The 24266-nt window shown below is 39.7% G+C and overlaps 1 protein-coding gene across 2 annotated transcripts in view; it reads right to left on the reverse strand.

The window, feature by feature from the left end:
• ets1 (ETS proto-oncogene 1, transcription factor) overlaps nt 1-23853 on the reverse strand; it is a 39148-nt gene extending 15295 nt beyond the window's left edge. Inside the window, exons 1-3 of one of the 2 annotated variants that reach the window (XM_088381277.1) lie at nt 23779-23853; nt 21550-21648; nt 17869-18016 (exon numbers count right to left, since the gene is read on the reverse strand). In XM_088381277.1, the coding sequence (XP_088237403.1) occupies nt 17869-18016; nt 21550-21618 (217 nt within the window). In that variant the 5' untranslated portion in view covers nt 21619-21648; nt 23779-23853. Of the gene's footprint in view, nt 1-7019; nt 7336-17868; nt 18017-21549; nt 21649-23778 lie in introns of those variants that run through there. The other variant, XM_088381278.1, reaches the window with a different exon arrangement.
• Between the last annotated feature and the right edge of the window lie 413 nt (nt 23854-24266).

Genomic DNA, 24266 nt, shown 5'->3' on the forward strand with positions numbered 1-24266 from the left:
ATCACCAAAATGTATTTTCTTCAGTTAGAACACAACCACAGGGTGCAACATCTGTCATTTGTCAGCTATAAATTTTATGGGTGGATGGTCAAGGTTCTTGTCAGCTACTATTTGATGTTTTTAATACAGTTTTAAGAGACGTCATATTTTTTTTTTTGAAACGTTGTGAAATTGTGTTATTTTAAGGTCAAACACCTGACGAAGCTGACCATCCCATACCGCTACCAATGCTGCTACTGAATTCAAGATTTTGGATCCTACCAAGGAATATTCCCACACTAGGCAGGGAAAAATTAGACTGACCAAGCGTTCCACTGGAGAATGCAGGTGGTTCAAGTACAGGCTCCATCTTTGATGTAAACAAACAGGGGATACTCTGGGGGGACTGTTTGGGCATTAAACCAAACAAACCACACATCTGACAAACAGTTTACTGTGAGTGTTGCAATTTCTTCCACAAAACATGGCCCATTTTTTCATCCAAACTGATACATTCTGCAACCAGGTCTCTTATGTAAGACCATATTATTTGGGACAGTCACATTATCAACAATCGGTGGACCATTGCTTGAGGAAGAAAATTAAACAGGTTGCAAATTAGAGTCAACTTTAATATTAGATATTCATTTTTTCCCTTGTCATACAACGACTGCTGCTGTAAATTAGTGATACGTACACATCAGTTGTTCACTTAACTGAAGAATTATGCCAAACACTGTTTAATTGCATCATAAATCAAGTAATGCGTTGTTCAACCAAAGTAGCGCGTCATGGTGATTAATTAATACAACAGTTACCAAGAAAAGAGTTCAGAACATTTAAAGTAAGATTGCCATCTCTAAAACAACATATTGTTTCGGCAAAATAAAAACAATTTGGTCAAATACACAGCGAAAATGTCTTTAGAATCAAAGTATATTTCTAAATATGTAACTTCCAGCTGTTTTTTGTGGGTCTGTAAAAAAAACGAGACCCTAGTCCTAGTGGTGGGAAAGTATGTATGTGCAGGAGGCAAACCACAGACTGCAGATGGATACTTGATAAATAAATGTCTCCCCCATACTACAATGTTTTCATCCCACATGCTTAACATTCCTCCTCAGTTTTACAATCACTAATGTATGGCACCCAGCTTTCTTATATTCCTCTAATGTGACCAAAAATGACGAGTAGCCTCAATAGCAAAATTGCTCCAGTACCAGATGATGAACGACTTTTCTATTTTAGGCTTGGTGTAGACTCTGTGAGTATTAAGAGCATTAAAACATCTGGCAACATCTCTCAGTTTGCCTTGCTTTAAGACACATTTGAGTTTTCTTGAAACTAAGCAGCTGAGCTCAGAAAAGTTTCCAAAACAAGTCCGTCGGATTAGTGGAAATTTACTACTCAGTGTTTTGCAATCCTAGATGGGTTTGATTTGAAGTTATCATTGATGATAAAATCTGCTTCTCGTTGTCTGACTCATCACATCAAAGTGCGTGTTAGGGGAAGGGGATTTAACATTAGCGTCACACCACCAATGTGACTGGTCATAATGAGACCAAATGACATGTCATGCCAAATTGTTGGCTGTTGACTCACAACGTGACCAACTGACCATATAAATATGCACTAAACAAACACATGAGGATTCCTTAGAATCCTGAGGCTTTTCTTTTCATGCATAAAATGATTCTGAGTATTCCCCAGTATGTACGATCAGTCATTAATCGTGGAAAAAAACAACACATAGTGAACATATTACAATTTAACGGCTATAGTGTCTCTACTTTGTGTCTTTTGAATTGTCTTCATTGGCATTTACAGGATCCGATGTACTTTGGTATGTGACGTAATTAGACAAAATGTTGTCTAACCCTAACCCTAACCCTAACCCTTCATATATCTGAGAAAATATTTTTCATCTACTCCACTACACCCACCTAAACATGAGGCAGCAAAACGTTAACCGGACAGCCACCCACACAAACATGCCCTTCTTTATCAGGTTTACTTTGGCACCCATTCATTCAATACACCTCTGATGCTAAAGGGAGGTATCAACAGTTGTAGCCCATTTGCTCACCTTCTGCCAAAAAGCTTGCCAACTGCGTAAGTAGGTGTTGTGCAGAAAGCACTTGGAAAAGAGAAAACAAGCGAAGAAAATCTGGAACTTGTATATCGAACAGAATGAGGAACATGGGCCCCAAGTGGCGAAACCAGCTGTCTTCCTTGACAGTGGGCTGACACTTAAAGAAGACTTATATTATAGGATCCAATGTGCCTCAATAGTCCTCTGAATGTCACATGACTGATCCACGTATGCATTTGTTTACGCCGCCATACCAGCAGGGTAGGAGTGATATTAGCTGAACAATTTACAATACAGACCAGCGATAAAATGAACAATTCGTTCAAGTGAACTCACATCTCACTTGAAATGCGTCACTTATCTCATTCAAACGTATCTAAGTGTAACCTACACTTGCGCATTGACGGAGTGTATCAAAGTCAACGTCAGACAAAGGGAGACGGGACATGCCATACAAACATTCCTCTCCGACGATAATATGCTATGACCGTTCTTTCAACAGAAACATTCGGATTTGCCGTTTGTTTCCGTTTTCTATCGTGCCAAAATGATCTTTCACATGTGGCACATCAACAAGACAATGTGAAGCTATGGAGCAGCAACAGCAAAATCTTACATGTTGGGTAAACGTCGTAACTAGACAAGTCATAGACCTGTCACCTATGTTGGCCGAAATTTGATATTCCCATTGCGATGGATGCTGGGAGGCAGAAGTTAAGTGCCGTGACTCAGGTACTAATTGGTAGAAACGTCTGGCGAGGAGACAAAGCACGGAGGAGATACCGCATGAATGTGATGTGAAACTGAAGGAGTCCGAGGAACACTGGGGAAGAGAGTTGATTGAGTGGGTGGGGTGTGGAAACCATTGGAAAGAGTTACAAAAGCTCATTTCATTTTGTCTGCCAAGGCACATATTTTCTCTTCATGCTTGTGCCTCAGTTGTGCAACGTGAGTAAAAAGACAGGTTGTTGAAGTCCAGGCAGACACTTCTCACCTCAACTTTTTTTGCATATTGATAAGCTGTCACAACCGTTAGTTGGCCACACCTTGCAAGGTTTTGGCTCTTTCACCGCCCACAGCCCCTTCCCCGAGCTTACACCATATGCTTGCTATTTAGCAGACTGCTGGCGTAACACGCCTTGCTTTATGACTAAGTTTTATAAGCAATGATTAAGGCTTGTAATCGCGAGGGAAACTTTGCGATAGGGCCCACTCAGTGTAATGATTACACGTTTATACGGCTAACGCGGCAGATGACAGGCTGAATAAGGAAGTAATGACGGAAATTCCAATTCTATGTCACACATCGGCATCATTGAACTGCATAAAAAGAAAGGTGTGCCATCATGGAAATCATTTTCGATTTTCATCTGCATGAATTTATATTATTTTTATACTTCGTAATCATTCAGTCTGTCACTATGTACTAGTATACAGAACAAGAGTTGTCTCATGTAATTATAACATCAATGTTTAAGGCTCTCTTACATCACTACACCCTTCCCACTCAACTAACTGACTTTGCTGCCTGATCAACATATTGATTGAGGGTGACACATGCACATAAAGGGGACATACTGACCTACAAAAGGTTTTGATTCAGTGAACCATTTAGTTCCCAGTTAGACATACTGTAGCACACACAATAATGAAAAAAAAAAAAAACATGGACCTGCCTGCTTTAATTGGTTCGAATGATTGACGGTCCACATCGAGCAAAATCCTGATCGGCCAAACAATGTTTGCACAGCTGCCAGGCAGCCGTGTACACTAACGATGGCATATATTACACAGCGCACGCTACAAAAAGTGCTGACACAAAGACACAAAAGCAAAACGGAATCTTGCACAATACAGCGCTCTGGTGAATTTCTCTTGGCCATGGCACCGCCTGGTTTTATGTTCAAACGTCACATCAAAACAATCAGGATGTCGTAAAATAACTCACCAGATGACCAGTGGGAATGTCACTGACTATACAACATAGTGTTTTGATCAGCTAAATGTTTGCAGTTTGAACTCCTCCTCCTCTTTGCCACAACGCATGACGCCTGATCAACGGGAACATTCCTGTCAGTCGCTAAACCCTGACCTTAATGCCTAACCAAGACAACAGATGATTTCAACTCACTGAAAACTGGGATTGACTTGAGAAAATCAGACAATTAAGAAATCCAAGATATTTTAAACTGGAAGACCTTAGACCTGTGTTATGACTGCAGAGGAATTTGCAATCTGTAAAATTTGTAGGAAAATTCAGTTTGAATCACAGTCCATGATAACGTCAAACAAGTTTTCAGCTCGGTGACAATGGAAGGTCGATCTTGACAAATTACGGAGCGCGGGCCACATCTGGCCCATCCACAATGTCTGACTGGTCCTCACATTACTTATGAAGTCAAAATGAAATGCACTATAGGCTATGTTTTCATTTTAAAAGTGCTTTAATTTACTTTTATTTTGATGTGCACCTGTGTGGGAGTTATTCTCTGAAATATCAACAGTTTTATAGAATGTTTACATAGTGGGCGTTAAAATGTTCATATGTCACTTATTATACGTCCCATTTAGCCATCATCAATCTATCGAATGATTTGGGAGCCCCAACTATGAATTGGTTATTTGTTCACATTCTTGACATGACTTCAGTGAATGCTGATTAAATACCATGTATTAATGTGATTTCAACAATTTACAACTAAAATTTGTATTTCAGCAGCTTGTTAAAACCGGACAATTTAAGGCTTAAATGTATGTATATGGAAAACAGTTGAAGTACGGTAAGTTTGTTGGTATAGCCCTTGACAAACAGTTCTCACAAGACCACTTTGGAAAATTTATTGTTCACCCCTGCTCTAAGGACTGGCTATAGGATTGTTGTGTGATGTGTAACGCCACGACAGAAGGGGACCATTGAGGGCTAAGAGGAAAAGTGTGATGATTAATACAGTGTCATATATTGAATTTATTGTGATGTAGAAAAGCAAAAAATGTGTTTGTACTGGCTGCTCAATAAATATGGCAGAAGTCGATTAATAATTGGGGGGTGGAATGTACACTGTAAAACAAGCTGATTTGACAGTAAGAAATTCAACGGAGAAGCAGCCTTGCATATTAAATATGTACTATTTTTAACTTTTAATAGAAGTTTGATGCATGGAGACTTGAAAATAACTCCCTCTCTTCCAGCTGTCATGATTTAAGGATAAGGCAGAGTATTTATTAATTGGCAATGAACGCAAGTTTATATTTCTATGCAATTTAAGGACAATCAAATGTGACTTAAAGCATTGCACGTACAAATGATAACATTTTTGTGATGGCGGCAGTTTGACACTTAAATGGTTTCATTCAGTTTTTATTATTATCTGGCGCAATAGGAACAAAGTGGAAGTTTACCAGTGTTGGGGAACAAATTGTGTTTGACCTCAAATGTTCCACTGTAAAGCATAAAGCATTTTGAAACTGCTGAATTAGAACTCCCCTCTTGTGATGTTTCTTCTCGAGGAATCGATGACATGAACACTCAATGGAGGAATACAAACCCAATGGAATGTTGGCCTTCATTGGACACACCTTTGACCCTAACGGTTTGTGAGTTACCTCCCCTGGAGAGAGCTCAGTGACCTTGGCTAAACTGAAACTTCACACTTGTCACATAAAGGAATAAAAATATATTACAACACATTAGCTTATGAACCACTTTAGCTTATTAGAGTTATGGACATGCAGCATTTGCAGGTGTTCTGGAAAACCAGGTGGCCACAGAACAAGGCCCTTTATCGATCCAAAAAGGGTATGTTTTAAGTTATTACCTCCATCAATGAGAATTTGTTCTTAAGTTGGTAAAATGAGCTAACTTGAAATGATGTGCTGGGGACAAGGCAGTCTTTATATTTTTAGGCTTCTTCCTTCTTCTGCTTGCAAAATTTAGGTCTATTGGTCTTGAACTGAGCAGGATGTATTTACAGTTTGAACTTGTGCGTCTTAGTTTGAATTTAAGACAGTATTGTGTATGTGTGCATGTCAAGGGTTGAGTAACCATGAGTTGGTTTTGCGAGATAACGTCCACAGTTTTAACACCATCACATCTGTGTGCTGCTCTGCTCTGCACAGGTACTGACAATAAGATAGTGGTTAGTGTGATAAGTCAAGCGCAACTTTCCATGATGCACACAAACAAGAGCTGAGCTGCTAAGGCACGATGGGTTAAAAATGGCTGCTAAGTGCAAATAATATACCTCAAAATAAACACACACAATGAATGAACCCACAAGGCTTAAAACCCAGCTGACAACAGTTGTGGTCTTCCCCTGGATGAGCCCCGGATTGCCCCTGGAGAAAGCCAAGAGTTCCAGGCAAGCCGGGTCAGCAGAGAGGCAAACCTCAACACTGCAGATTCATCACCTCAGCCTGCCTCAAAAAGTCAAGCAGTGAAGGGGGTTACTGAAAGGTGGGAGGGATGGAGGGGACGGTCAAGCCTCCCTTGCTGACAGCAGCCTTGGCGGGGTCAAGGATGAGAGTTAAGATGGAGATAAACATGGAGATAGATTGAGATCAAAGCGAGAGTAGAACACGAGCTGAAAATAAAGGCAAACACATGGCCTTGGAAAAGAACTTAGTTACTACGGAGACGTCAAATGGAAGTGCTAACTTTTCTCACTGTTGCATCACGGTTTCACGTCCCAGATCACAATATGATTCATTCAATCATAAAGCAGAAGCAAGCAAGGTATCATAAGATTGCATCACAGTCAAATCCGCAGGCGTGATTGCATTTTTTTAAAGTGATGTACCACATTGAGCAACCTCGACACTGAAATCTGAACGTCATGTCTCCCGTTGTAATTAGCGCTAAACGAATGAATTACTGATGTACGGGAGCTGAGCACCAGCCGCACGACACGCACATATATAATACAAAAAAAACTTCTACAGCTCTACTCACCGTCCATTTTTTCAGTCTTTATGATTGTCAACGTCGGCTTCATATCGACAGCTGCCGTCATGATCATCAGAGCAGAGGGTCGCTTCTAATTTAGCCGCTCCGATCACTCAATATTGGGGAGGGAATCTGGCGCGCGCCGCTCACTTTGAATGGAACCTCTTTCTAAGTCTCAAAAACTCGAGCAAAATTCTGCTTTCTGTCACTTCCAAACTTGGCTTTCTTTCTCCCGGCACAACGTCTGCCCACACTCCCTTTTTTCCTCGTTCTTTCTCACACACTCACTCACACACACTCATTTCTTCCGCTCTGCCCCTGACGAGGGGCGTTGCATTGATAGAACAACGACAGCTGAAATGGGCGGTGCTTGGCGGGGTTGAGGCGGGAGGAGGAGGACGAGGAGGAGGAGGAAGGTGGGCTAGCGTGCCAGTTGATTCACAATTCAATTACAAGCGCACCACACGCACACACGCGGCGCGCGCACACACTGAGTGTACAACCCATTAAAATCGTCACGAACACGTTCCCGAAAATGATGTTACAGATGTTTCATAGGGATGTTCTCTAGAACAAGAGAGTGGAAAAAAACAGTAATCAGAGGCTGTTTGAGCTGTTTAGTCCCGGAGAGTATGGTTTGAAATGTGCACTTCTAGGGATTGGGTAATTATAAATGCAAGTTTAACATAAATTAAAGTTAACCAACATCCGCATAATAGTAGTTCAGTTGAACTATTCTCATTTCCAGACCAAACTCGGCCATGCTCCAGTTAAGACTTAAAAAGCCGAAGTGTAACGAATGATATTCATCAAAAATGTTTCATTATCTTCACTGAATTTGTTGGGAGAAAATGATTACGTCTGTTTTGAAGTCAGATGTGGCAACAATTTCTCAAATAAATAATAAAGAACAATCTTTATCCAAGACAACAGTACCGTGCAAAGTATGCAAAACAAGTATAGTAGTATGTACATAACATTTTACCATACAAAGATTGAAGCAGGTTTGAAAAAATAAGTATAGATCTCACCCAATATATTTTCTGTTACTATTAGTCCAAATAGCATAAACCAGACATATTTAGGTTTTCTGTGTACTGTTTAATATTCAGTTTACATAAAGTGTAATGAAATGTACAAGAGTTTGACTTTAAAATGAGGTTTAAGTGTACTTTTAGTTTTTTCCTCTATATATAGAAATTAACTTGCCAGACAATGACTGTGCAAGTATGACAGCCAATAGCTGCATCATCACTTCTTTCGCAGCATATTTTCTATGACTAAGCAAACCACTATAAATACAACGTGTGATTAACATTAAATGATTGGAAAATATTCTGGATGGTTTCTCAAAGTGAGGCTTCATTTGAAGATATGGTTTTGTAGAAGCTATCCATATAATTTTGTTTGAAGAAGGTGCTCACAGAAACGGCGCGTGTCCTCATCAGATTTATTGTAAATTCGTAGCAATTACAGAAAAAAAAAATAGTTTTAGCTCAACAAACAGTCCCTTGTTTTTGCGAGGGAAAATGAGGACATTTTAAAATATAGGACAAATATAGCATGCAGGGTGAACTACTGGCAGAAATAAGAAACATGAATACTGCATGGCTTTTCAAACAAATTTGACATACTAACACTGAAACTAATCTAAGAAGGGCCTCTCTCACCATAAATAATCAACGAAAATCAGTTTGCGCAAGACAACGATGTATGTTCCAACGCTCATTTCTTTTTTGGTGGGGTACTTTCTTATCTACAATAATCAAGACCATGCATGGCTTCCTGGAAATCAAATCACGTTTTTTTTTCTGTCACAGAAGAAGAAAAGAGAAACAGTGCAGTTTCAGCTAACCACTAGTATTAAGAAACGCCTTCCATGGCAACTGGAAGATTGCAGAAAAGAGCAGTAATTTTTTCTTCTCCTGTGAGCAAAAGCCTGTCTCCAGAAACACTGGAAGTAAGGCAAAAACACATTCTTTCTTTCCCCTGAAATAAAAGCCTCTTCTCCAATTTGCCCTCATCATGAACAACCTTGTTTGTACTTCATCTTAAGGCATATGAACATCAATAAGACTGCATGCGTGTGTTTCTAAATGGGATGCTATGGATGGAGGCAGAGGAGCCGAGGATATTGATCACATATGGATTTTCAAACCAGCGTTACTTCACCGGTTCCATTAGCAGGCCTGGGTCAGGTTTCAGTGCTCTGATAGGAGGCTCGTTTGGGAAGAGTGCTGGTGGGTTCTGTGGTGAGGGGAGTAGCCTCACCAGGGGGGTGAAGAGGGGGAGAGTGGACTGGGAGATGAGGGGGTGGGACGGATACATTGCCGTCTACTTCATCTTTAGTCAGTCAGTCTTTCTGAGTTGACATCTTTGTTTTCTGTTAATGAACTCCCTCCCTTCTATGTTTTAAAAGGACAGCCTATGTCCTTTGGTGCCTTGGGGTACAGTTTTTACGATGCTGGTCACTAATAACTTTGCTGGTGCTACTCGAATCTGGCATTGCTCTATTTGTCTCACTTGTTTAGTATATCTTACATTGTTTGCAAAGTTAAACAAGAAAAAAGTGCATGAACTCAAGTGAAGATTCTAGGAGCACATGGTAGGCATTTGATGAGTTTGAGTATCACTTATCGGTTCCATTGGTGGGTTTCTGTATGGTCTGTAACTCCAGTAAAAGCATCGTTGTCTACAATAAATGAAAGAACTGAGAGAGGGACATGCAACAGAAAATTTCAATGACTTAGTCCTGCTATAAACAATAGCATGTCAAGCCCAAAGAATTCTAAATATGTTTCTCTTCTTTACTAAAGTCACCGGCACATGGCATGTCACAATTATGTCACATGACTTTCGGTACATAAGCCGTGTTTCGACGAAGCGGTGCAGTTCAGTACAGATTAGATCGGTAAACCTGATGGGGCTTGCCTACACACCCAGGCGCGGGTATGTAGACAAGCCTGTGTCTAAATGCTGTGACATCATAGCATACCAGCGAGACAGTACATAATTAGGCAATTAAATCAAGGGAATAAATTAAACAGGATACAGCACAAGGTGTTAACTTTTATCATAGGGGAAAACCACATAAATGGTTACACAGGGCTTACGGTTTCAAACCATAACCAAACTGTGCTGCTTGGCTGCCTGACAAAATGGCTGATCTCAACAACGATGAGTTCTGTCCAGCTTGTTTTTATGGAAAGAAAATCATCACATGATCACAAAGATAGCCATGAAATCTGATCAACTGCACACATCACACATTCAGTGTCATTGTTAAACATTGCATTGAACAAAGTGAAAAAACAACCATTGTTGCAAGTTATGGTGTCATTTCCTGCTTTGACAAAGGTATTGTAAGTTGGCGTATACTATAAATAACCTGAAAGGTTCACTGAGAACATTTGAGAATAGAAATCTTGAGAGTATGTTATTATTTCTTCTATTGCTTAATGCCGTTGCCATGGTTTTGACAGCTGACTGGCATCGCAGCACAGCACATCGAGCTGATGTTGCATTATTTCTAGCACATCTGCACGTCTATATTCTCCAAATGCGGCACGTGCTCCTTTTACTAGACTTTACTGAAAGGTTATTCAATTTGTGGCAATGCATACGGCTGCCAACCGAATGTTTTCCCGTCAGACGAATCCCGTCCGTCTGACTTGGCTTGTTTATTTCGAGTAGCGACGCCCTATGGATGTTTTTGTCTGCATTGGTCGTATCAAAATGTAAAACGACAGCTCAGTCCAAATACAAATCAATGCGAAGAACGTGTCTGACAATGCACACTCTGTGTGAATAGGCGTTTAGCATGCAATCAATCAGTCACTCATTCTCAGGCGGCTCAACGCCGGCGCAGATGGGTGATGGACACACACGCACACGCAAGCAGGGCGCAGACAGTCAAACAGTAAAACAGTAGGATCTTTGTGGCTGCTGTCTGGTGGCTCTGTGGCAGCTCTATCAGTGGTTGATGCTGTCTGAAGGTGCCACAGGCTTGATGCCCCCCCTGCTGAGATCTAAGGCTTAGCTGGCTGACTCACAACATAACTTAAAGTGGGTTTATTTTCGTGTGCGTGTGTGACTTTGCAATGGTTTTTAATGCGCTCTTGTGCCTTTTTCCCCTGTGCCTCAGCATACCACAGTCTGCTCAGTTTGTGTGTGTGTGTGCAGCGTAAGTGCACTGGGGAAGTAGAGGAGACCCCTGAATAAAGCCTTTTCTGAACAATTAGCTTCGCTAAAAAGGACATCTCTTCCTCCATTAGCGGCACCACGTGCCCCCCATCACTCCATTGTGCAGATAATTCAATTATCCCCACCCCCCTCCGAGTCTTTTTATCTCCCAGACCTCCCTCTCGCCGTCCCGCCCCCTCTCTCCCTCACTCCCTCCACCTACCCCATAACGTTGCCGACATGCTCTCAGATAAAGCTCTGCTGGAGCAGCTGAAGGGAAAATGCATCAGTCTGTGGCTTTAATTTGGTTCACATTGAATGAATGAAGGTTGCAGATTGGCGGGAGGAGACACACGCAAGACGGTGACAGCAACTCTAGCTTTATTCATCAGTCCTTGCTGAAAACATCTTGCTCCCAAAAACTACTTGTTTTTAATCATGTGCTACTATTTAACCACAACAGAAAGTAACATTTGATTATGAGTTAGAATTTTTGAATTTCCAGTGGCATTGCATGATTTTTTTTTCTGTATCAATACAAAGCAAATGTGAAGAATTGGCTTAGTCAAAATAATAATCCATACTTAGAACATGCCTGACAATGCACAAACGACATTTGTGACTAGGTGGCATTGAGTACATAATCAATCAGTCACTCATTCTTATGCAGCTCACCGCAAACCATGCTGTGTCACGCATATACGCATGCAGACACTGAAACAGCAAAACAGTAGAATATTTGTGATTGCTATTCAGTGTCTCTGTGGCAGCGCTATGGGTAGGCAATTTCATAATCGGCAGTCATTGAAGAAATACCTTGCCTCAAATAAATGCATAACAGTCAACGTCAGCAAGTCTTTTGATACTGTATGTTCTCCAGCGGTGTGCAATTAGCCATTGTGCTAACAAGAGGAACTCACAAATGCTTTGTAGAAATATAACCCACAGAACTCAAAGAAGGGGAAGTTTCACTGTTTGGCTGACGCTTTGGATGAGAGCGATCACTGAAATATTAAGTTCTCAGTTTGACCCCTGACCTCTAGTATTGGCATTCATTGCAAGACTTTTTCTGCAATCATTCCTTTATTTGCATTATATAATGACTTAAAATGAGAAAAACAGTCATAATGTTATAAGAACACGTAAAAAAATTGTTGTTTTTTTATTAATTTTTTCTCATAAAATGATCACTTTTCATCTAATAAAGTAATTTTGTTAAGAAAAATGCTGACATTTCATTGTAAAATTATTAATTAGTTATTTCAAAATGACGGCGATATTTTTTGTAAAATGATTATCAGTACAATTTCTTTCGATGTACAGTATATACTTGTACAAAGTGAACTACAATATATATTTGTAAAATAATTGTATTTTTTCTCATATTATGACTTTTTTCTTTATTGAGATTACATATTTATTCTCCATGATATTGGACATTCTTATAAAATTATCTTTTCTCTCTTCTATTGTCAGTTTGATCTTATTCTTGTAATGTGATTTTTTTAGATTATCATAAGAATACAGCTTTAGTTTCATAGAATTTATATTTTATAACTTTATCTTATTGTTCTCACCTTGTTTTTTGTATTTCATACATCCTTATTCTCATAAATAGCATTGCTCTCATGATGTGTTTCACAATATTATCATCACACCAGTGATTTTTCTCGTAAAATACACCTTTATCCCAAATAGTCAACTTTGTACCTCAGCTTGCAAATGGCTGAATCAAGATACAAATTAGATGTATGCATACTGACCTATTCAACCTATTCTACTGCAATAAAGAGAAATACTCAAACAAGTTATGTGCATTCAGTCCAGGCACATATTGTATGTACATTAAATCATCGCACAAACAATAAACTTAGTGGAGTTTGTTTGTGTCCTTCAAGCTCATGTAGCCACAGGACAATTAGACTCTGAGGGACCTTGTACTGTAAGTACTGCATGTTCCCAAGCTGTATATGTACAGAGGGCAAAAAAGCCAAGCAAGCCATTGCCATTATGCCCCTTGATGTTCGTTAATATATAAAATGCAGTTAACCTGTCACATGTTACGTGTACTTTCTGGCTTAACACCTGTGACCTCTGTCAAGTGATAATGGGAGCACAGCAGCTATGCAGCACATTCCTCCGCAGTTGTCTGTTGCTTTTCCGTGTTTGCACTCTTGTTTTGTTTTATTGTTGGAGGGGGGAAGTGTGCGCTGGTCTGATTAGCATCACTGTTTCCTCCTTTCCCATAACCCCCACAAGACCCCCGCAGGCCCCTTGTTTACTTGGAGGAATAAAAAATCGGCCTGCACCCGTGTGGACGTGCCCCTCAAAGCAACCCCCCACCCGCCCCCAATCTTTCCCTGCAGCACTCCACATATCGCCCCCCTGCTTCTCGCCCACTCAACTCTTCTCCCACCACAATCGCCAATCCCGCTCCTGTGACTTTCCTTCCTCTTATCTGTCCTCTCAGTACAACCTCCATCCCGCCCACTCACTTCTTACTTTCCACCATGTGACCCCCCCCCATTACTTCCCAAACCACCAACTCCCAAACCCCCACCCACCCTTCCAAGTGTCCAGCTGTCAAATCACATCAAATAAAACACAGGCCAATGGTCCCTGAGAGCCAGATCACAGCTGCTTGGACTAAATGGAAGGACATGTTTAAATGTACACTGAACTCAGAGGTGCTAAAGAGTTAATGTGTGTGTGTGCGTGTGTGTGTGTGACCGTGCACACTTTGCTGAATGGGAGGATGCTGTAATCCAAAACTCACCAGAGTGCATGGTGGGAATTTAATGAATGAATCTGCGTCTACAGTACATCCACTGCAGGAGTGAATCAGGGTCGGAATTGCAGATGTTGGAATACGGAGCCCCTCACATACACACACACATGTACAGTACATGCACAGTGAGAGTTTTTAGAAGGAAGGTTTACAGCAGCGCGAGTGTCTGAAAGTGTGTGTGTATTATGGTGCTGGGTCAGTGTAAACATGACCATGGCATGGCTGTAGCCTGTCAAGAAGCACAGTGCGTGACATTGGGCTCTGGGCCAAACATGTGATGGTCCCCTTGCATCCAACATCTGCTCTGGACTCTTTCTCATACAATCAACATGTCACTTTAACAGCTCTCCATTTAGTCTCCAAGACGGGGAATCGGCCTTCTGAGGAAATTTAGGAATTTTTGCTACTTTCATTTTTTATATTCATTCTTCTGTCAATTACTGCTTCAAATATGCCACTATACACCATAATTATTGACACCCAGAATTAATATGTATTATTCAGCTACTAATAAATTCAATAAAGATAATAATAAAATTGGACAAAAATTTGAAAAAAAAATAAATAATGATAAATAAAAAGGAGGAAGCTCAAACTTCTAATTAAAGTTCATTTATCCAGTGGGAAAAATACCACATAAAAAAATAATTATTTGCACCAAATCGTGTGTGCCACAAATGGTGGCACCTCTGATGTTACTTTTTTGTGTAAACCCCCTTTTGCCATAAAAACAACATCTGATTTTCTCCTACAATGTTTTACAAGATGTGAGAATACACTTAGATGGCCATGGCAGAAGGTTGATTCAGTGTCTGCTGAACAGTTTTTACAATTTTCATTGTGTTCATGCTTCTGCAATAAGTTATAGTTAATTTGGCCATTCTTTTTCTAGATGCTGCATCAGCATCATCCAATAAAACAGAACAAAATTTAGCAACGACAAGGTACAAAGCTAGAGGAACATCAGGAGTGTGCAAGAGAAGACTGCAACAGTAAATCAATATCTGCACATTACTAAGAAGCTTGATGTTTTCAAATGGTACCTTGAATGAGTTTACACTCAAACATACTACATACGTACCCGTTGGATTAATTTTTAATTGCTTGCATTAGTCTGAGACAATATTCTTACACTTTTCCTACCTAATTCAGTTAGCCATTCAAGAGTAATGCCGTAGTATATAGCATATTACATTTTGGTAGTTAGTAACAGTTATTATATCAATGAACAGGTGGTCCAAAATACAGAAGCCTACGTAGATAAGCGCAAAACGTTTTGTAACAATATCACTATGTGGCATTATAAAGTGCGTCATGCTATGAACATGGTGGAGGATTTAGAAGCACGACGACCCCCCCCACCAAAAAAAAATACAGGTCATAGCAGGGTCATTTTTTTCCACTTAGCAATGTTTATGTCAACGCTTTAGCACTGGGAGCAATGAAGTGAGGTTGCAAAGGAGTGTGTCTCTGGCAACAGCAGCGAATCCCATCAAATCCTGATTCTCTATCAAACACACACACAAACATGTATGCACACACTTCTCAAGAGACCAAACCAGAAGCTTGGGAAAACGATGGCCACACTCTGCCCTCCCTCACTCTGCCCCCCCCCCCTTTCTCTGTCCTACCCCCTTCATCCAGCCAAGGGAGGTGACAGGAGAAAGCACCCCAGCTGCCCTACACTAACGCTGTGGCGTGCGTCCCAGGCTGCTAACATTAATCTCGCTTGAGGATGGGAAGAGGCCAGAGTCAAAAGCGCTGGAAAGAATGTTCCAGTTTAAAATAAAATACTCATGATAAAAGAAAAAAACGACATGGAAAAATCCAACAAAAAGGAGGGGGTGAGGGAGAGGTTGGGGGTGCCGGTTTTCTAGTAAAGACAATGCCCTGCGGTTTAATGTCACCAACAACACGTGCGGAACGACACTGCGAGCACGTGGCACTGATAAAAATGATAATAACAACACCAAAGGGTAAAAATGGGTCAGGATTCCAGTAATCGTAAGACAGTCATTCGTTTGCTTTGACTTGTTAATCAACAAGGAGCTATTGTGTGAGTAGCGCGTGTTGTCATAGTAAGTAGAAGGCAAATCTGTTTTTGCCCTGATGAAGACTGAGTTGAAACGTGTTGGCAACAAACTCTCCCGCGACAGAGTGCCTCAGCTTCTCTGATGCTTTTTATTCACTTTTTGCCAATCAAATTTGAAGCGCATCTGTTAAGTGTGAGTTTTTGCCTCATGACTTCACATTCAATGTTTTTAAGCTATAGCGGCACTCACCTCGTTTTTCTCTTTTTGGAATTGTTTACATGAATGACAAACTAACTTAAGATTAGTAAAACAATCAGTCAAGCCTAACAAATCATAATATGTGAAACAATAAAAACTGAATCTTATGTGATATTTGTTTTTTAAACAGTTATGATTTTACATACATAAATATTTTAATGTTGGGTCATAATCTTTCAAGAATAAAATCGTATTAATAAGAAAAAATCATTTGCTTGCGAATTGTAAAATTATGAGAACTTTTACTTTTAAAGAAACGGGTAAAATAAAACAAGTATAAACTCACAATTTTCTGTGATAAATGTTATAATATTGTGAGAAAAACTGTAATTTTACCATCATGACCATCATCTAACATCGTACATTCTTAGTTTGACCCTGAACGATTACACAGATATCACTGGCGTATTTTTCACATCATCCCTATTTTCGTCTAAGGTCAAACTATAATTGATGATGTCTTGGGGCATGCCCCTGCCTTCAATAAAATTATGCGTAGAGAATCATATGAACTTTTAATCTACACTTCTAACACAAACCAAACAAGCTCGTTGACGAAGGTAACTTTAGTACAAACTCTTCATGATAAACAAAATATATTTGACTAAGATGTCTTCAGTGACATTTTTAAATGACATTTAGCCTCTCATGTGATGATGGTGATGATGATAAGTCTTGATGAAGCAAGAAATCACCATTTGAAAAGCTTGTGGCCTGTGCTTTGAAAGCTTTTTTTTTTTTTTCAAATGTCTTCAAGTGTGTTTTTAGATAGCTCCGTGACCAGTGAACATTGCTCATATTCGGTGTAAAACCACATGCATCGAGTCAAACCATGAGTGTGATTTATTTAACGAGACGATTGAGATTGCTTTTCTTTGACTTTGATATGCAGCATCATTGCATTTGCTGAGTGTTATGGTGGCTGCAATGTTTCCCTAACTTGAACCAGATGCTGGTGGGTTTTATTTTAGTTTTGTTTTTTGCCAAAACATCAAACGCTGTTGTAATTCCAAAACAGTCTTTTAAATGTTGTATGTTGTTGTAGTGCTAATTTCCAGAGAATCAGAAGTGTCACTCTTATATTGGGATGCAGTGTTTTGTTTTTCATTATGCCTTGATATGGATAATGATAATCAGTTGTTGGAGAAGTATCACATTAATAGTCGAAGTGGTTGTGTGGAAAAAAGAGTACAGTCAATCATACTAGTGGCCGATTCTGATATTGTGCCCTATGCATCTATTTTCTATAGCAGATTAAGGTCATGGGTGAGTGGTTGACTTTGGACAAAAGGATGGTCTGAACTTACATTTGCATGCGAAACGTCTTGACTGGGACTCGACCGGTTGAAGGTTATGAGTAGAGATCATGCTTATGATTACCGTGGACCGATACTTTTTGGTACCGGTACCAAATTGGGTCGGTGCCGTAGCACCGTAAAGATTCTATGTAAATGATACCGCTAACAGTAGTTTGTTTATCCAGCAATCGTCAATTATGACGCTGCTGCCGGCATCTGTTGAAGCTGGATTGGCACCAATGTTCTTTTCTTTTTATAGACTCTTATGTGTGGTCTTGAATGTTTCTGGTTCTTACCTGTGGGACACATGTCGTGCCCATTGGGGACCTCCTGCAGGGGCACATCATGAGGGTAGAAGGGCTGTGAGGGGTAGTACTGCTGCTGTGGTTGGACCACCGCAGGGAGATGCAACTGGGGGCCAATGGCAACACCTCCGCTCTGCCTCTGGGTGCAAACAAGACACAGGGTGATACAGTTATTTATTGTGTTTTGCGGCGTGGCAGTTTATCTTCACCACATTGTTTATGAAGCTTATCACAGAAACATAAGAGGCCGCACTGAGGGGAAGTCAAGATTTGACAACAGAGTAGGAGAGATATGAAATTCTTTGTGGATATAAGAGATAGTGACAGATTGCCACTTTAACATTTTTAGCATTATCTAAACCCGCATTGGTCAACAAACAAAAAACCTCAATAGATATTGTTGGAGTTGCTGTTTGAATGAAATGAGAACAGAAAGAAAACTATTTTCCCACAAAAGCGAACACTGATTAAAATAGAAACAAGGCAATTTTATATTTAACACAAACAAGCTCTAAGAGCTGAGAGTTGTGTCTAATCCTTTTTAAGATTTTTTTTTCTGAATTTGCTATGTTGACTTGGTCATACATGATGGCCCCAAAAAATGGGCACACCAAATACAAATGTTAATAACATTATCTATTTCTTTTTTTTTGCAACGTTCATGGACAGAATTTCTAAGTGCACACGAGGTACTGATGGTGACCCGTTTGGTGGCGTCCGTCTCAAGCGGTGATTTTCAGCTCTCACTGGACCTGTTCACGGCTGAGTTTGAAGGTATTGGGATGAGAACAGCTCCTGCAAATCTGAGACCTTCTTGCTCAGTTGGAAAAAGTGGCAACAATGCTTATTCTCCTAATCGTTCAAGATAACAATATTTCTGAGCCTCAACTATAGGACACACACAATACAATTTCCCCCCACACAACTGCTAGTTTCTGTAAATAAGAGGTTCAAATCTGGTATGGTAAATTTGGTATAGGCATTGCAGACTGAGCTTAAGGTTCCTGGACCGCTTGAAAATACTAATTGCTTCACAAGGTCTTGTTTTGGGACTGATAAATTAGCCTGGAAACTAAATGTCTACAATATTGCTTATAGTAGTCTAAAAACACAATACGTAGTCTAAAAGGGGAAATGTTCCTGTGGCCAAAATATTAATTGTCAATTGTATGTCAAATATGTCATTTGACAGCATAAATAACATCTCGAAGGGCTTGGGAGCATTTAGATATGTTTTTCTGATATAGTGAACATAACTAATATCTAATTGCAGGAAGTTATCATGGCAGTTTTTAGAAATCAAATAATTAATCGGCCATAGTGAAGATATATGTACATCCCCAGCCAATGCATCATTGTTGTGCATACAACTTCGACTAGCTGACAGAGTGACTGACAATCTGATAAGCGTCCACTGTACAAGCACTGTAGCGTTTATCAGTAGCTGACCGGTTTTATGGATGGCTACCAGAGAGGAGGATGGTGGGGCAATTTATGAGAGCCTTTATGTCTGAGTGGGATGGGACTGTCTCCTATCAGTGCAGTCAGCGAACAGGGAAAGTTAGAATGCATGAAAGCCCACATGATGATGGATGGATGTGAGAGAGGAGTTGAGATAACACATTACCTTCAAATGCATAGGCTGCTTTGTAATTTGTAAAATGAAGGGGGTGAAACAAATATGTGTTTGTTTGTGCCACTGAATAACAGTTAGCATTCACATTATCAGCTTGTTATTTTTTATTGAAAACCTAAAAAAAAAAAAACGTATAACTAATAAACCATTTTAATAATACGTCCTCCACAAACAGTTACATTTGGTCAGTAATATTGATGGACCAGCCATGACGCCACTCACGTTGCGCTCACAGAGGCATTTATGCTAAAATTACATTTCAACCTCTTACACCCTTTAAATTGATTAAATATTTTCTTTATTTCTTATAATGAATAATGACTAACAACTAAACTTGGGAAGAATGAGGTCACTAGGATAATTTTGCAATTTCATTGCTCTGGTCTTTTGCGATGCTGGCTGAAACCTCCAAACTTGAATGTTTATAACTCTTCATTCAGGCATTCTTGTGTAAGAAAGATGATGAGAGCAGAACTCTACTATATTAATTTCACAACTGGGAACTTCACTATAATGTGAAGATGCTGGGGATTGAACCAAGACCTCATACATGCAAAGCAAGCACTCTTCCACTGAGCTACATCCCCTCATAACCTCAGAGGTAGGGATTTGACGAATGTTGGGTAAGGGGTGGGGATGGGTACCCGCTACATTGCTAGATTAAGAAGCTCAATCACTGTCTTGAGAAGTGGTGAGTAACGTACGGCTGGGACAACATCCAGCCTTCTGTGTTCTTTAATCTTTCCCACTGAACATGTACGTATTTGTTACATCCATTCTTTCCTCCAAATTGGCTGGTTAAAAAATGAAGTATTATTTAATTTTGTATTTATATTTAATTCATTTAGTAGCTCATTCAATAATTGGTAAATTAATATATTACAAATAATAACATTTTTTAAAATGTAAAACGCATGGACACGTATGTTTTATTAGATAAATAGTTATTTTAAGGTTAAATTAAAGTTATAATATTTAAAAAGAATTATAAGTAAATGATTCATAAATAAAACAAAATTAAAATGAGGGCTTTACTTTTATCATTTTTTGTTACAGATGCAGCTTTTGTAACATGTGCTTTATAAATAAAGCTGTATTGTATTGTACTTTATGATATAAGAAAACTTCATACATATTTTTCTGCTTTTTTAACCTCACTACAAATTACCATTATAAAAATCCAATTTGGCCCTTGCCAACAAACGTTGGCCCTGGTCCAGGGAGATCATTAGTTATGAATAATGTAATATCAACACAAAATAATTGTACTGAATGTTCATCAGGCTACTGAGAGACGCTGAAACAACAAATGTCTTTTGATGATTCTCATCCATTCAAATAAGTTCGCGCTGCACTCACCTTCTGACCAAGTCTGCCCTCATATGCAAGCGCCTCAATTCCAAAGGCGAGCATTGCCACCTGAGCCAATTAGGACTTGCGATGCGGTAACCTTCTATGTTTTCTATCAGGCGAGTGTGGGGTTCCCATTAGCATATAACCTCCGTCTCTTATCCTAATGCACTGAAGCGCTGCATACAAATGGAGGCATTTGTGTTGTTGCTCCTTGGCCTCCACCCTTCAAACGCTCACCTGCCAGGAATCCCAATGTTCCCTGCTACTTCTAACTCCGTATTATTTGGAAAGACCTGCATCCAGTACAGTGGATGAGCGGAGCGGTGGCAGAGATGCTCCGACTTCAATTGGCCTAGTTAGTTCAAGGTCGGAGGCTCCTCGGTCTCCCCACGAGCGCCAAAAAGAGAAGTACATGTTGGTGCAGGGTGATTGTGTAACACAGAAAGAAGCGCGTGTGGGGACAATGAAAAAAATCTTTGACAAAATCATTAAGTACAGCATGTGCGGAGAAAGTGAACGCCACCATACACGAGAAAGAACCGGGAAAATAATTATGGAATCCAGTGTAGAAAACATACACATCAGATCACATTCTGGCAAATAATGTCCTCACACTCCCAGCTGGCTGTGTGGTAGGTAGTCTGGGGTAATTTATGAGAGGAGAAGGGAGTTGGGGGTCTTACCATCGCGGCCAGACGGTCACAGGGGTGAAGGGCTGGATAGGAAGAAACTGGATCCACGTAGTAACTCATCGTGGACACTGTGGACAGCAGAAGCTGGGCCTGTTGAAGGGATCAACACGGCAACGGATGAAGCAGTGTGAGGCGAGCCATCAATCACATAATGTTTACACTTTGTGTGTGGTGCGTGTGTGTGCGTGTGCATGTGTGTGCGTGTGTGTGTGTTGTATGAGCAACGATGAGAGATAAGGGTGGGAGGTGGGAACAAGTAGACAAGGGATTTGTGCAATCAGCTGTTTTTCCCTTGTTAAGAAGAAATCCTAATCCCACTGGTAATGTAGTGGTTCACAATTCACATAACACTGTATGATTTTCTTCTAAGAGAGCTGTTTACACTTGTCCTGTGGTTGACTGGTGACTGGTCCATTGTGTAGTCCATGTTTCTCGAAACCCACTAGGATAGACCCATACTGTCAAGCATATAAGCAGCATACGAATTAGAGATGGAAAAACTGCATGAAAGGCAGTTTATGGTTTGATGATGAATTTCCTTTTCCCAGTTAAGCATGGATGCTATAAATATTGAAAGAACCATCGATATGTCGCGTATGCTTACAAAAGTATGCTGGAACCAATCCCAGGTGACTTTGGGTTGGCGCGAGGGTGAACCCTGTTCATATATGGACAGTCTAGATGACCAATTTAGGTTCAGTTGACTTAACATGCAAATGCTTTTCGAGGATTTGTGAAAGTACCTGAAGAAAACCCCACACATGCATTTGGAGAACATGCAAACTACACAAGAAGGTTGAGGTAAGGATTTGTAACCAAACATTCTTAACAGGGAAGCCGGATGTGCTAAAAATCAGACCACCGTGCTGATTTTTGCTGCCTGTTGTCAATTTGTTGTATTAGAAATGTGCTTGATCCACCAATGAATTTATTTATTTATTTATTTATTTATTTATTTATTTATTTATTTATTTATTTATTTATTCATTCATTCATTCAGATAACTGGTCTATCTAGTTCAGGTAAACCCTGGACAGGCGACTGGTTAATACACAAACAACTATCCACACTCACATTAATACCCAAAGACAATTTAGCTTCCACATTTTTACGTGCATGGGAACATTATGCAAACATTTGTAAATGAAGATTCAAACCCCTATCTCCTGACTGAACGGCTGTAATGATTGCACTGAAATTATATATTGCCATAATAATAATAATAATAATAATAATAATAATAATAATAATAATAATAATAATAATAATAATAATAATAATAAATTAATTTATGCTATTTATGACTGATCATTTACAATATTTTACAAGTGCTGAGTGGATTTGACTCTACAGTATATTGTGGAAGATTGGCGAGCAAAGACTCCAACTGTAGCAACTGTATTACGTACAATGTGCTCTAAAAGTATACTACATATGAATAAATAAATCAACAACTCATAAATCAATCAACTATCAATCAAATAAATCATCAACTTCACATCACTCCACTCTCTTTGCATAACCTACTTGTTTAGAACCTCCTCTCATTTGAGGCTTTCTCTCCTCCCACGAAATTTGCTTTCATTTGTAACACTGCTTACTCGAAGAACCATCAAATATCAAGGCTGGAAAGGAAAACACGCAATATGGTACACGTGGATAACAGCTCATCTCCCTCACACACAGAAAAGAAAAAAAAAAGTACTGTAAAGGCGCATTGCCACGTGTGCTTTGACAGCAGTTGGTACATTGAGGAATGGTGAAAGCGCTCAACACTTCCAGATGTTGAATAGGAGTCACTTAATGCGTCACTTTAGAGAACAATGCCCAAATCACTTCTCACATCTAATTCAAACACATGCTACACCTTGTGGCTTTAATTTGCATGACGCACATGAGGTGCGGCGATTGAATAATATCAAATAAAACCCTTTTTTTCCCCTACAGAACTGCGTTGCACCCGTATGAATCTAAAATAGAGCAAATAGTTCAAGTTGTACTTTAGATTAAATGCCGACGCGACATGTCGCTATTTGCAATGTCAAAAAAAAAAAAAAAAAAAACGCGCTTCAAGAAAAAAATAAAAAACTGACAAGGAACTTTAAACCGGACACTTTTAGTGAGATGAATCAGGTCCCAAAATAATACCGATCACGTGACTTTCTTCTCCGGTAAACAGTGGCTATTAAAATGCAGATGGAAAAAACAATCACACCTTACCGAACGTGTTGAAAGAAGTTTGGAAGCTGCACACTTGAGAGACTTGAGAGATGCTCTACCTGCTCCGAGCGAGTCCCGGCGGGAAAGGAGCAGGAATATTATACACACATGTAGTCCCTCCCTCGATCATAACGGTGATCCTCTCCAAATCCTCTTTTCCCTTTTGGCGTGGATTCATGCACCTCACAGGCAGCAGCTGCTCTCCACCGCACAGGTGTAAACTTGCAAGCGTCTTGGTCAGCTTGCTGGAAGATTACTCTACTTTTTTCTTTTATTCATGTAATTGACAGTATCGTGACCCGCCATATACATTGGGAACACCCTATCAAAAATTATTGAATAAATGTAAAGTTACTATGGCAGATGCTGTTCATGAAAGCTAAATGAAGTAATCAATATGAGAAACAGCGAGATGCAGTCTACATACATATATAGCAGGCTACACCTTTTTTAATTTAATATACTATCCATAAATGATTTAGAACAGA

This window comes from Syngnathus floridae, chromosome 7 (genome assembly GCF_059516105.1).
Source record: "Syngnathus floridae isolate MCC-2025c chromosome 7, RoL_Sflo_1.0, whole genome shotgun sequence".
Taxonomy (NCBI): domain Eukaryota; kingdom Metazoa; phylum Chordata; class Actinopteri; order Syngnathiformes; family Syngnathidae; genus Syngnathus; species Syngnathus floridae.